Source organism: Anthonomus grandis, chromosome 1 (assembly GCF_022605725.1).
Source record: "Anthonomus grandis grandis chromosome 1, icAntGran1.3, whole genome shotgun sequence".
NCBI lineage: Eukaryota > Metazoa > Arthropoda > Insecta > Coleoptera > Curculionidae > Anthonomus > Anthonomus grandis.
The window spans coordinates 2408001-2420776 of record NC_065546.1 but is presented as its reverse complement, the minus strand read 5'-3'; the positions used below and the strand labels follow the sequence as shown (position 1 = coordinate 2420776).

The window sequence follows — 12776 nt, the reverse complement described above, 5'->3', positions numbered from 1 at the left end:
ATTTACAAGTTATATTGGAATCTACAAGAGTTACAGGGACATCATCTACACGTCTGGATTTAATTTTGATTCCAAATGACGAAACAAGCTTTGAGGCGGGTATTAGCGATTTAGAAATTTCTGACCATTTCTTGACGTATTGCAACAAAATAAACAAAAAAACTAACAAAAACCTTAAATTTATGTCACGAAACCTCAAAAACATTGATAGAGAATTGCTTAACGAACTTTTACAGGTCACCCCGTTTGAACACATAATTTATTTGGAAACAGTTAACGAAAAAGTCGCTGCTTTAAATAATTTTTTGATAAATTTGTTCGACGTTTTAGCACCTCTAACCCAGCACAAAATAAAAAAACAACAACCTCCATAGTTAACTTATACCATTAAAAAAATGATAAGTTTGAAGAACAAAGCCTACAAAAAATATCAAAAGACTAAAACTGATTTGAATTGGGACTATTACAAACAAATTAAAAATCAAGCTAGCATTGCAATACGTTAAGAAAAAAAACAATACCTTGCACAGATAGTAACTATGGGTTTTTAAGATAGTAACTATGGCAAAGTTAACGAATTACCCGATCATCTTAATGCCCCCAATTCTATAAATAATCATTTTATACAGACTTCAACGCAGAACAATTCAGTGCATGGAGATCTTTTAAATTTGTATCAAAATAAGCAAAGGCGTCAAATATTATCAAAATTTAATTTTCGTACCGTGTCCACTGATATTGTGAGAAAACATTTATTCGAAATTAAATCACTTGCTACCGGGGCGAATCAAATAAATCTAGAGATGTTGTTATTGTGTGTGGACCGAGTTATACTTTTTGTAACTAATATTGTAAACTCATGTATAGTTCAATTCAGAGATCTATTAGAATCTTTGATGTACCGCGAATAGTCCGTGTGCCGGTGTTGCTTGTATTGTCACATGACATGCATGTTGAAATCGCAAAATTTAATGTGGAAAGAGTCATAAAGTAATATCCTAAGCGATATTTAATCATTTTATTAAATAAATAAATGTTTTGGGCATTTTTTTACGAATTTATATATTTGATTCGTAAAATTTGACTACATGCGCCCACGTACTATTTTGTTGAACGCCTGACCTTAGTCACAACCACTCAAGTATGAAAAGTTGCACGGGTCCGGCCTTAAAATTTATTTGTATTTAAAACTTTATTATTCGGGATTTTTGGGTTTAGTTTTATTAAGTACGTAAAATGAGTTTAACCAAAAATTTTAATTTAATAAGCTTAGTTTTTAGCGCCATCAGTCTCTTATAGCAAGTGATGAGAGAATAGGTGATACGAATTACTTAGGCCCATTTATTCTGTGGATTAAGGCATTAAACATTTACTTTTTGACACAAAAGTGTAAAATGTTTTGGTTTGTCTTCAAATTTTATATCGTTCCTTTTTTTGGGAATTGAGATTTATTTTTACTTGGTGGTGATTATTAATGGGGATTTTGGCTGCCATATTCAATGTCCTTTATTATAGTTTTTTTTTTATTAATACATATTATGATATATTATTATAATAATATAGTCATGAAAACCCCATATCTCTATATTTAGTACCAACTTCTTTTGAAAAAAAGTAATTATGTAGTCAGAAAACTAGAAGTATATTTTTTAAAATAAACTTTTACATTAAAAATCATCTAGCTGTCTATACAATATGCGTTTAAAAGACACAAGTTTTACTTAATAAAAAATACTTATAAAAAAACACACTTTACATCCTGAATGTAATATTTATTAATTTGTTTTTAGTTATTATGCATATTAGGAGAGACTAGACAAAAATTAACAAAAATAAGTGCTTATACTAAAAACTAAAAATCTTATACAAAACACTACATTTTAAGTATACTGGATCCTAAAACTACAGTGAGGATACTAAATACTTTTATAAATTTAACCACTCTTTTGAATCTGGCTCAAAAAGTTAATACAATTTTCTAAATTCTGTTTTTTTGCCATTGTTCTTTAGCAGTTTCTTCCATTAAGGAAGGAAACAGTTTCTCTGTTGCCGCCATGGATTCCAACTTCATCTCGCACATCAGCATATGGATACTAAAGCATTACATTATATATACTTTATTGTGTCGCTGAAGGACAAACAGGGGCAGTAAGCTGGAAAAAAACAAAATTTTAAACTTGTTTAATTAATAAAAATGGGGTTTTCTTACTATGGCAAAAAAGGGACTTTTTCCAGAGAATGGAGGAAGAAGCAATCTTTATTGTGTCACTGAAGGACAAACAGCGGTAGTAAGCTGTAAAAAACAAAATTTTAGACTTGTTTTCTTATTAAAAACAGTGTTTTTCTTACCATAGCAAAAAAGGGTTTTTCCCAGAGAATGGAAATCATACATCAATCATAAATATATCATACCATGTTTCGGCTAATTAATATATGGATCTGTCTTCCTCCCAAATTATTAAAATTTTTCTCAAATATTCTATACACCACCTGACAATTCCATTACAGCAGCTCTTTTGTTAACCATCTTAAGCTTAAATCCAAGTTCCTATATCAGGTATCTCCGCAAGGTTGAGACTGAGAAATGTTTGTCCCTTGCCGATAAGGTGTCTCTATGGTCAGAACCTAATTGTTTTTGTATTTAGAATACACGCCTTTCCTTAGCAATTTGGCAATATCCGTGTCAAGTCCCTTTGATTGTCCGGCATCTTTTCTTTTTATTCTGTCTTTAATCCTTTTTTTTACAAGCATATTGTACTATAGGGAACCCCTGTTAAAAACGCTGTTTTTTGCAAAGCACTACAATCATTTGTGAACTGATGATCATTCATAGATTTAGATAAATTTGTTTGGCGTCTGTACATAAACAATTACGTTTTAAAACTGCTTGATTTCCTCTGTAGCTTCTACTTCCCTTGCTTCTTTTTGCTTCCTCAACACTAGAAAATGAACTATCAGAACTATGTAAGTCTAAATCACTGTCCAGATCACTCTTATTGTTTTTATCACAAATGTTATTGTCTTTCTTGTACACCCACGGTCTCCATAAGCCCGCACAAACACTTTCCTCTTCATTTGCCAAATTTTCCTGCCTATTTTCCCAGGGTCGAAACATTTTAAGGTATTTAGTTATAATACCAAAACAAATCCACAAATAAAAAAACACAGTTCCTCACAGTAAAAACTGCAAAAAATTTAGACGAATAAAGGCCAAATTCTAAATTCTTTACTTTCATAAACTTGTAAAAAGCATAACCGGCAAAACACATCAAATAATAACCTCACATGGCCCCCCTCCCAACTATTAAAGGTGATAGACCCATCCAACAACTATTTTAAAGGTGATAGACCAACGACAAATAAATTTTTGGGTACGGCCCCGTAATTCTTAAAATCAGTGGGATAGAGAGAGATACACAATCACTTGCACAGCCTAAAGTAAAAATCGCCAGAACGCAGGTGTTTTATCTTTGTTTAATAGACTGGCTAAAAAGAGGTGACAAGTCTGTGAGTGCTGGAAGTGTTTAAAATATTTTGTAAGATGCTTGGATTTTAGTCCGCGGTCAATTTATTGATATTATTTTCTTTTTAAAAATTGACATTTTCGAAAGAAAAATCAAAAATAGTATAAAACATGGGGTTTTACGTATATTTAAAATGATTTTATAGATAGAGAATATAAAATTTTGCCATTTAAACATGTATATCATGCGACAATAAATATGACATAGGCACACGGACTAGCTAGTGCGGCATCTGCGACACATCAAAGATTCTAATAGATCTCTGAACTGGACTTTATATTAGACAAATGTTTTCCTGATGGCTGGAAGGTCTCAAAAATATTTCCACTTTTAAAAAAGCAAAATATTTCCGATTTTAATGATTTAAGACCTATTAGTATTTTGCTAGTTCTTTCTACAGTCATGGAAAAGATATTAAATGTCCAAATTAGGGAGTACCTAATATAATACGATATACGATACGATAAATATAATATTTTACCGGCATTTCAGTCTGGGTTTAGATCGGGTCATAGGTGTACCACGGCACTTTTAAAGATCACAGATGATATTATTGAAGCTACTGATCAGGGTAAGGCCACTGCTTTAGTACTTATCGACTACAGCAAAGCGTTTGATCGTATCAATCATACATTACTCTACGCGATCTTAGGCTATAATGGGTTTGACTCTGACGCAATTGATATTATTAAAAGTTATTTAACCGATAGAAATCAATACGTTGAAACGAATAAGGGTATTTCATCTACTGCATTTCAGTTATGTGGAGTTCCACAAGGTTCCATATTGGGACCTGTTTTATTTTGTATTTATACTAGTAATCTCATCAGTTGTTTAAAATATTGCAGTGCTCATTTATATGCTGATGACGTGATGACACGCAACTCTACTTTTCTTTTTTTCCTGAAAGTAAAGAAATAGCTGCCAAGAAAATAAACGATGATCTAAAAGCCCTAATAGATTTTTCAGAAAAACACAATCTGCAAATAAACTCGTCTTAATCTACCTTCTTGATTTTCGGCAAAAATCGCGACGTATTGCATCAGAGTATGGCTTTGGAAGCTTCCTCAAACAAGCTTTTGCATTCTACTTGTTCCCGCAATTTGGGAATTCACATTAACACCAATATGAGGTCTAAACAGCATATAAGTAAGTGCATTCAATCTGCTTATTCTAATTTAAAGCAACTGTTTCCGCATAGACACCTGCTTTCAACATCTCAAAAAATTACCTTATGCGACGCTCTGGTTTTGAGTCATTTTAATTTTGCCGACGTCGTATATGGTCCATGCGTAGACTCTATCGACAAAGGTCGAATTCAGCGAGTGCAAAAGTCATGCTTACGATTAATTTACGGCATTCGTCGTGGAGGTTCTGTCAGTTACATGCTACGACAAACCAAATGGCTTTCCATGGAGGATCGTAGAAATTTGCATGCTGTACTATGTTTATCAGCGGTCATTTTCTTATAATATTTATATAATTTACAACCAGATTCCGGAGGACTTTAAAAATGTATCACCAAGCGTATTTAAACATAAATACAAAAAATATTTATTGCGGTAGAATGGGTATATCTGGCGATCATCGCGTTTATTAAATATGTATGTATTGGGTATGTTAAAGCTTATTGGATGTTTGGCACTTGTTGGTGAATACCTAGTAATTTATTTTGGATGCAACAAAAGAAACAAAAAAGAAATTATAACTTATTTAATGAGGGAGGTTAAACACGAATCTTTTTTAAATTGCCTTTAGCCTCCTTTTTGCCTATATTATGTTTAAGATTTTTTTAAAATTTTATAGCATATGATATTTATTATCTTTGTATCTAGTTAAGATATAATATTTTATTGTAAATTGGGCAAATAAACGATGTATTATTATTATTATTTAAAAAAAATCAACTACCTTGAAAAAATCAAAGCAATTAAAAAAGTGCTTGCGTTTATTGTTAAAAATATTTTTGGGTTAGATTTTCTTAAAATATTTTTATTTAGGCAACTATAAGCAACAAATAGATAAAATGTAAATTTGCTGTTTTTTTTTAGTTACATTCCTTAGAAGATAATAGAAAATTAATAAATTCTTTGGTGGAAAAAAAAACAAATCTCTCTTACTGAATTTCTTTCTAGAACTGAACGTCCTTTTATTTCTCCTAAGCAGTTTTTTTTTTCAAAGGCAACTAAAAAAAAGATTTTTGACAAAAATCTTTTTTTTAGTTGCCTGTTTCTTTAAAAAGGCTTTTTTCAGTTTTGTCCTAATATACTCGAGAAATTCTAAGGAAAATAATTTTTTCTTAAGGCAAATAAATAAAACTAGCTGTTTTGAAGAATTCAAAATTACTTCAAAGAAAAAAACTCTCTTTCTTAAAGTCACTCCAAACTAAAGTCAATCCAAGACCGATTTTTTAAATTTCTTTCAAGCACTTTTTAAAAACAAGATTTTTTAATTTTTATTTTACAACGGACATTTACCCAAGCAAACACTTTGCCCACATTCTTGCATTTTTGTCTTGCGTTTGGCATTCAGCAGCTGAAAAATACCTTTAGGTTGGATTTTCTCAAAAAATTTGTTTAGATAGAAGACAGGAAAAAATAAATAGTTTGGAAGGATATTTTTTAGCTACCTACCTCATGGAAAATTATAAGATTCTTGAAAGAAAATTAACTGCCTTGAAAAAGGCAACAATAAAAAAAAAATCTTCTGAAGTTTCTTTTATGTTTTTCAAGAAATTGAAAGGTATTTTGATTTTCTGTAGCTGATTTTTTTCTCCTAATTTATTCTAGCGACTCGTAACGAAAATACGAACTTTTTAAGATTATTAATAAAAATCAATTGACTTCTGAATCCAAAACTGAACTTTCTTTTATTTCGTCTAAGCAGCTGACAAAAATTTTGATTTTTTGTGACTACTTTTATGAGTATCCAAAAAACCAAACATTGCAAAAGAAAAATGCGAAATTCTGGAAAAATCAGTAAAAACCAACTGTCTTGATAAAAAAATTGAAAAATCTAATCGCTTTTCTTTTTTTTAATCACTGAGCCCAATGTATATTCGTATTAACTTAAATACACCTTTGGGATTGGTGGCCTAAAGAACACCAATTACAAGAAACCGAAGAAAACAACATTTTTTAGAAGCTGGACTTCTTCTCTAGACGATTCTTACCATCACTTGAAGTCTCCAAATATTTATTATAATTCAAATTGCAAAAAGACTTATACACTGCCGAAGTCATACGCGTTATACACGTCATAATCTGACATCCATAAGTCACCAATTTCTTCTGCTCCTCTTTCTCATTATAATTCGATCCCTTTTTATGAACCTGTATGATATAAGTGTATTTAATGGCGGCTTTGTCAACTTTTAAAAAGTCAATTAGATTTCCATATGTTAATCCTTTAATCTGATAAGCCGATCCGAATTCGAAGTCTCTTCCGCATATCGCGGCTTTTCCCTTTTTGGCCACTCCTTTAAGATCCTCGATTTCTTCAGTTGATCCTGAACAGAAACCGTAAGGGTAGCAGATTGATTGGCCGCCCTCTTGTAAACTAATTACCATCTTAATGGCGAATTGAAAGCCCTGAATTGCTGTCAGCAATGCGCGTATTTCTGGGGACGTGTTAATGTAGTTTTCTTTCCATTTCTTTATTTGTTCTGAAATAAGAAAAAGGCATTAATCTTATTACGAAACAATCAAGCCAGATATATGCAGAGGAAAATATTTATTATTAGCTTAGCAGAGGGCTTTTGGCATATGTGGCATTATTAGTGCTAATTGTCAGTTATATATAGAACTTCTACATAGTGGCAAAAACATTTTCACAAATGAAGACAAAACTTAAAAATAGATTTAGGAACATCCAAGGCTACAAATCACTTAACCCCTTACTGCATGATTTTTTATTTTAAGTTGAAAAAAATATATGTGATAGTTTATGCCGCAAGATTAAGTAGAAAAATATTTAAAAAAATTAATAATGTTTTGTTTTTGAAAAAAACGACATTTTTGACATGTGCCAGATTTGGCACAACTTTTCCCATAGGAAAGAAAATAAAAACTTACCAGAAAACGTATTTATTCAAAAACATTATAGGTACATCAAAAAATATTTAAACTAATAGAATATTTAATTATTCCACGTGAAAACGGCGAAAACAATTTCGATCTTTATTTAAACACAACCAATATAATATTTATATATTTTTTGTAGTAAGGTAAAAAGAAATTCTTGTTAATTTTTTTTCTTTTTAAATTGAAAGAATCAAACCTTCCAGGTACTGCGTAAATAGATCGTGAAGTATTGGTTTGTCTCAAAAAGTTATGCAAATATATACATGCTATTACAACGGAAATTGTTTTCTTTTCCTGCAAAATGATGTAGTACTCTAAATGCTCATCTAAGTATGCCAAAAGCAGTTTTAACTACACTACGAGCTCTAGAAACTCTATAATTAAAAACTTGCTCAGGAAATTTGTATCTCTGGCGATGTTCATACCACTCAGGAAGAGGACTCACATTATCGCGACGAATTTCTCGGGCTGGTATTTTCGCAAAAGGATATTTCCTTTTTTTAATTCTAGTTGTGGCTGCAACTAGGTCTGCCCCGCTTTCTTAATATTACATTAGATCTTGTTAGAATTTCCGCCAATCCAAGTTTGAACTCAGCCAGTGGCAAATAACATTCGTCAGAATTCGTACTTATGACCGATCTTCTCCATAATATTCAACTGTTACAACATAACATGTCGAGGAAATGAAAAAAAATTCTTAGGTAAAATTTTTTTGATTTTATTAGTATCCTATAATAGCCTAGCATGGAATCCAAAAGATCCACACCGCCCATATAATTATTGTATACTTTTTCCTTTCTACAAAATCTCTGCACTTCAGAAATAGGTTAACTGCCTACATAGGTTGATACTGTAGTAACTATTTTATTATCAAACCACGAAACTACAGACACATCTGTATCATCCACTCGAGCCACTTTTTCAACAACCGTGCCCCTTCCTTTTTTTTTCATTGTAGATTCTTTAGAAAAATCAAAATCTGGAATTCGATTTTTGCGAACAGTACCAAGAGGCAAAATGCCCTCTTTGCTGAGATAAACAAGTAGTGGAAGGCTCGTAAACTAATTATAAAAAAAACTTTGTAATTGTTATTCCTTGGAACTAACTCTGTCAGTTTTACTACCACATTACTACTTACTCCAATATCTGGTTGATGAGCCAGCAAATTAGTTGGTTCAGAAAAGAAATCAAAATCATAGCTGAAGCCTGATACTCCACGTAGTATAAATACTTTGTAACCCCATTTATGAGGTTTTTTTGGGTTATATTGCTTTAGGGTTGATCGAGCTTTTCTAGGATTAATTTGTTCGTCAACTGCAAGATGTTCTTCTTTTGGAACAATTAAGTATCTTTCACGATTTTTTTCTAAAAAGGGACGGATTTTGAAATCTTATCATAGTCAGGTTTATCACCAATGTGATGTGAATGTGAAACTCAGTAATGGTTGGCATGCTGGTCTACTATTTGAGTAAAATTTCTTCAATTTTAAAAGAAATTGAATTAGTTTTTCCAGTCAGGGGTCACTCTTTTTTACCATCCGACCATGTGTTTGGCAGAATAGAGACAAAATTAAGAAAGATGCCTACTATAACAAACCCAAACACCTATATAGAACTCTTTGCAGAAAAAGCAACAGTTTTTAAATTAGAAGATTGTCAGGTACGAGATTGGCGAAAAACAGCTAAAGAGTGTTTTAAAGGAGTGCAGTCGTGGCATTTTAAAATATCTCAATGTAAGAGGATCATTCTTACGAGGAACAAGAAAGGAGATGTGACAGTGCGAGGAGAGGAATTCTATAGAAGTGATTTTGGCAAGTCTGCGAGTCTATGGAAGCGCGGAAAAAATAGTTCCAACATAAGTCTTTACAATCTTCCAAAAGGAGTGCCCATGAAACCTGCGAAAGTTAAAGATATTCAAACCTTATTGAACTCTCATTTTGGTGACCAGTGGATGGACAATTCTGAGTGTGAGTTTTTTAGAAACTTAATGGAAAGCTGTATTACATCGGAAGAAATAATGGAAAACTCTGATACTATCCAAGAGGAAGAAGATGATAACTTTTGCCAATTATCAGAGGAGCCTAAAGACCTTAAAATTTAGTTTTTTAAAGCGTTTTTTTGTTAACAACCACTTTTTTTGCTTCTCAGTTGGTAAATTAAAACTTGTCATACGAAATAAAATGTTTAATTTAGTTTAATGCTGGCCTTTTGTTTTATTTTGAGTTTAAATAAACTAAAAAAAATATGGGTATAATACTACAAGATTTGTCTAATTTGTTATTTCATAATGCGTCTAATCCACAGCGGTGTGCATCTTGTCCAAAATTCAATTTTATTTTTAAGGCATTCCAAGTAAAACTGATTTATGGGACAATCTTTGTACATTTTCGAATATCAAAATGTATAATATTAAAGTATTAATTTAAGCAACAATGCTGGTAAACCTCAACTTATCCGTTTTTTTCAATCTGCCAACAATTCTTCAAAGTGGACAAGAATCACTTTGGAATGACCCGCCTCATATCTTAGACTGCAAAGAATTTTCAGAGTAGAAAAGGAAAATTATTTTTTTGAATGTATAGATTCTAATAAAAAGAACCCGAAGGAACTATGGAAGAATTTGAAAACACTGTTGCCAAGTAAAAGTAGCACACTACCGGAGCAAATTAATTTTAATTTAGAAATACTCCAAGATGAAGAAGTTTTATCCCACACATTTTAATAAATATTTTGTAGAGAGTGTGGAGGATATTATAAATAATATACCACAAAGCGGAAACAGATTAAATAATGTTATATGTCCCCCCGTGTTTAACATGTGTGATGTCTCTCTTGCGATTGGTAATAGATTGTTAGATATTATTAATACTTCTTTGTCTAACGGTGTTTTCCCAGATGATTGGAAACTGTCTACTGTTATTCATGTTCCCAAAGTACAAAACACAAATTTGCATAATGAATTTAGACCCATTAACACGGTACCTGTCTATGAAAAGCTCCTTGAGAATTGTGTTAAGGAACAACTTGTTGAGGTTTGTGATAAAGGCAAAATAATTGTTCCTGGACAGTCGGGATTTCGTTAGCATCATTCTTGTGAATCTGTTGTCAAGCTATCGACTGTGATAATCTTGTTTTAGCGGTATTTTTAGATTTTAAGAGAGCCTTCGAAACGATAGATAGACAAATTTTAATTACCAAACTACAGCAATTAGGAATTAGGGATAATGATTTGAGTTGATTTAAGTAGTATGTGTCCAACAGAGTCCAACGTGTAATGTTTAAAAATAGTATATCTCAGTGTGTATCTGTTAATTATGGTGTGCCTCAAGGAACTGTCTTAGGACCATTGTTATTTCTACTGTACATTAATGATATGGTAAAAGTTTTTGAAAAGTGTCGGGTGGTATTATTTGCAGATGATACAATGATGTATATTATATAGGCAAAAACTTACAGCAAATGCAAATCGACCTAAAAAATGAATATTTGTCTGGCTTTGCACTAACAAATTGTGTTTAAATACAGCTAAATCGAAGTTTTGCATATTTGGCAAAAAGTCACGACTTAATCAAATAGACATGGATAGTGAGCATTACTGTAAATGGGGATATCATTCTTTACGCACCCTGTATAGAAATACACCGAATTTCAAAAACATTTCAATAAATAATAAGGCGAAATCAATATAATTAGAGCCTAAAGATACAAGATATTTTCAACCTAGACTGGACCAAAATTATTGAATCTTTAAAGTTAAAACAAAAAACGAAGAGTTGAATTTCGAAAATAACTCAAGAAAATTATTAAATTCAACAGAGAAATATAAAATAAGTGTTTCTTTAAGTAATAAAATATCTTGATTTCTGCTTACCCATGAATTTATCTGTAGCAATATTCCTCATGTCATTTAACCCTAAGACAACCGGAAAATTAAAGCTTAAATCTGCCCGGAAACTATCCACCTTTTCAGGTGAATTTTTATAGGCCGTTTTATTTTTATTGATATTCTTTTTATTGTCAGTTTTTGATTCTTTCCTCGTCGGCTTATTTCCTTTATTATCTGCCTTTTTGTTTTGAGCCTGGTTTCCTAGTAAAACCGATCGGCTTAATCCGCACTCAACTGAATAATCCACGATATCAGAAAAACCGTCTTTATCTGAACATTTCGGTTTTTGGCAGTTTTTATTGTTTCTTCGTTTCTTTTCATCTAAATTGCAACAGTTAGTTTTACTTGTACTTCTTTTTAAATTACATTTATTTTTCTGTTCTTTACTTTTAATATATTTGTCATATGCATCGGGATTAGTACATGGCACTATAAGATAATCCATTAATTTAATAGTATTTGGATTTCTTGTAAAATAATCAATCATAAAGACAGCATTGGATACTGCAAAAGCGTCTTCTCCTTTGGCACCTGCTTCGATAAAAGTGGCCGTTTTGGGTGAAGTAGTAGAAGAAGCGTCGTGTATTTTTGCCATGAAAATTGGTTTTCCTATAACAGATGATCATGATAAGTGATAAAAAAACTAACATTTATTCTTCTTACCTTCTCCAGTTAGTCCAATGAGAATCGTTTCTATTATGGAAGGATATTCTTTACAAATTTTCTCTAAAAATTTTACAATTTTATCATATGTTAAGAAATGATCGTGGAACTCCTTGTATCGTCTACAAGGAATCTTAAGTTGCTGGACAGTGATCTTTTTTTCTTGCGGCTTTGATTGCTTTTGATTGTTTTCACTAGATTTCTGCTGTTTGGTTGATTTCAAATTGGTGCTGTTTGTCGATCTTTTTTTAGTTAGTTTCTTTTTTACTCTTGACACGGTTACGCAACGCCTCTTTTTTCGTTTATTTCTGCGTTTTTTAACGGACATTTTAAAAAACTATTTAATAGACAAAAACATTACTCAATTAAATATAAATATTATAAGGCAGTCACAGAATGTCTGAGTGATCATGACTTTAGTGCCTATGTTCACGTATTGTCTTAAAAATTTGGTGGTCATGAGAGATTAAAAGATTCTTTAAAAAAAACTAGGTAATATTCACTGTTTTAAACCGTTGTTTTATCCGATAAAACGTGATTAAAAAAATTATAATTTTTTCATAAATTTAAAATGTGAGGTTAATTTAAACCAATTTGTAATATATGCACAATAAAAAGAATA

At 31.5% G+C, this 12776-nt stretch overlaps 2 protein-coding genes across 10 annotated transcripts in view; one reads left to right on the top strand and one right to left on the bottom strand.

Moving 5' to 3' along the window:
- LOC126745345 (titin) overlaps positions 1–12776 on the top strand; it is a 139601-nt gene that overhangs the window by 3198 nt on the left and 123627 nt on the right. The window lies entirely within an intron of this gene.
- Positions 6544–12563, bottom strand: LOC126745488 (uncharacterized). The gene is made up of 3 exons (XM_050453355.1): positions 12155–12563; positions 11477–12100; positions 6544–7188 (listed from the first exon to the last, which is right to left on the bottom strand). Exons 1-3 carry the CDS (start codon positions 12480–12482, stop codon positions 6662–6664), a joined length of 1479 nt encoding a protein of 492 aa, XP_050309312.1. The 5' UTR covers positions 12483–12563; the 3' UTR covers positions 6544–6661.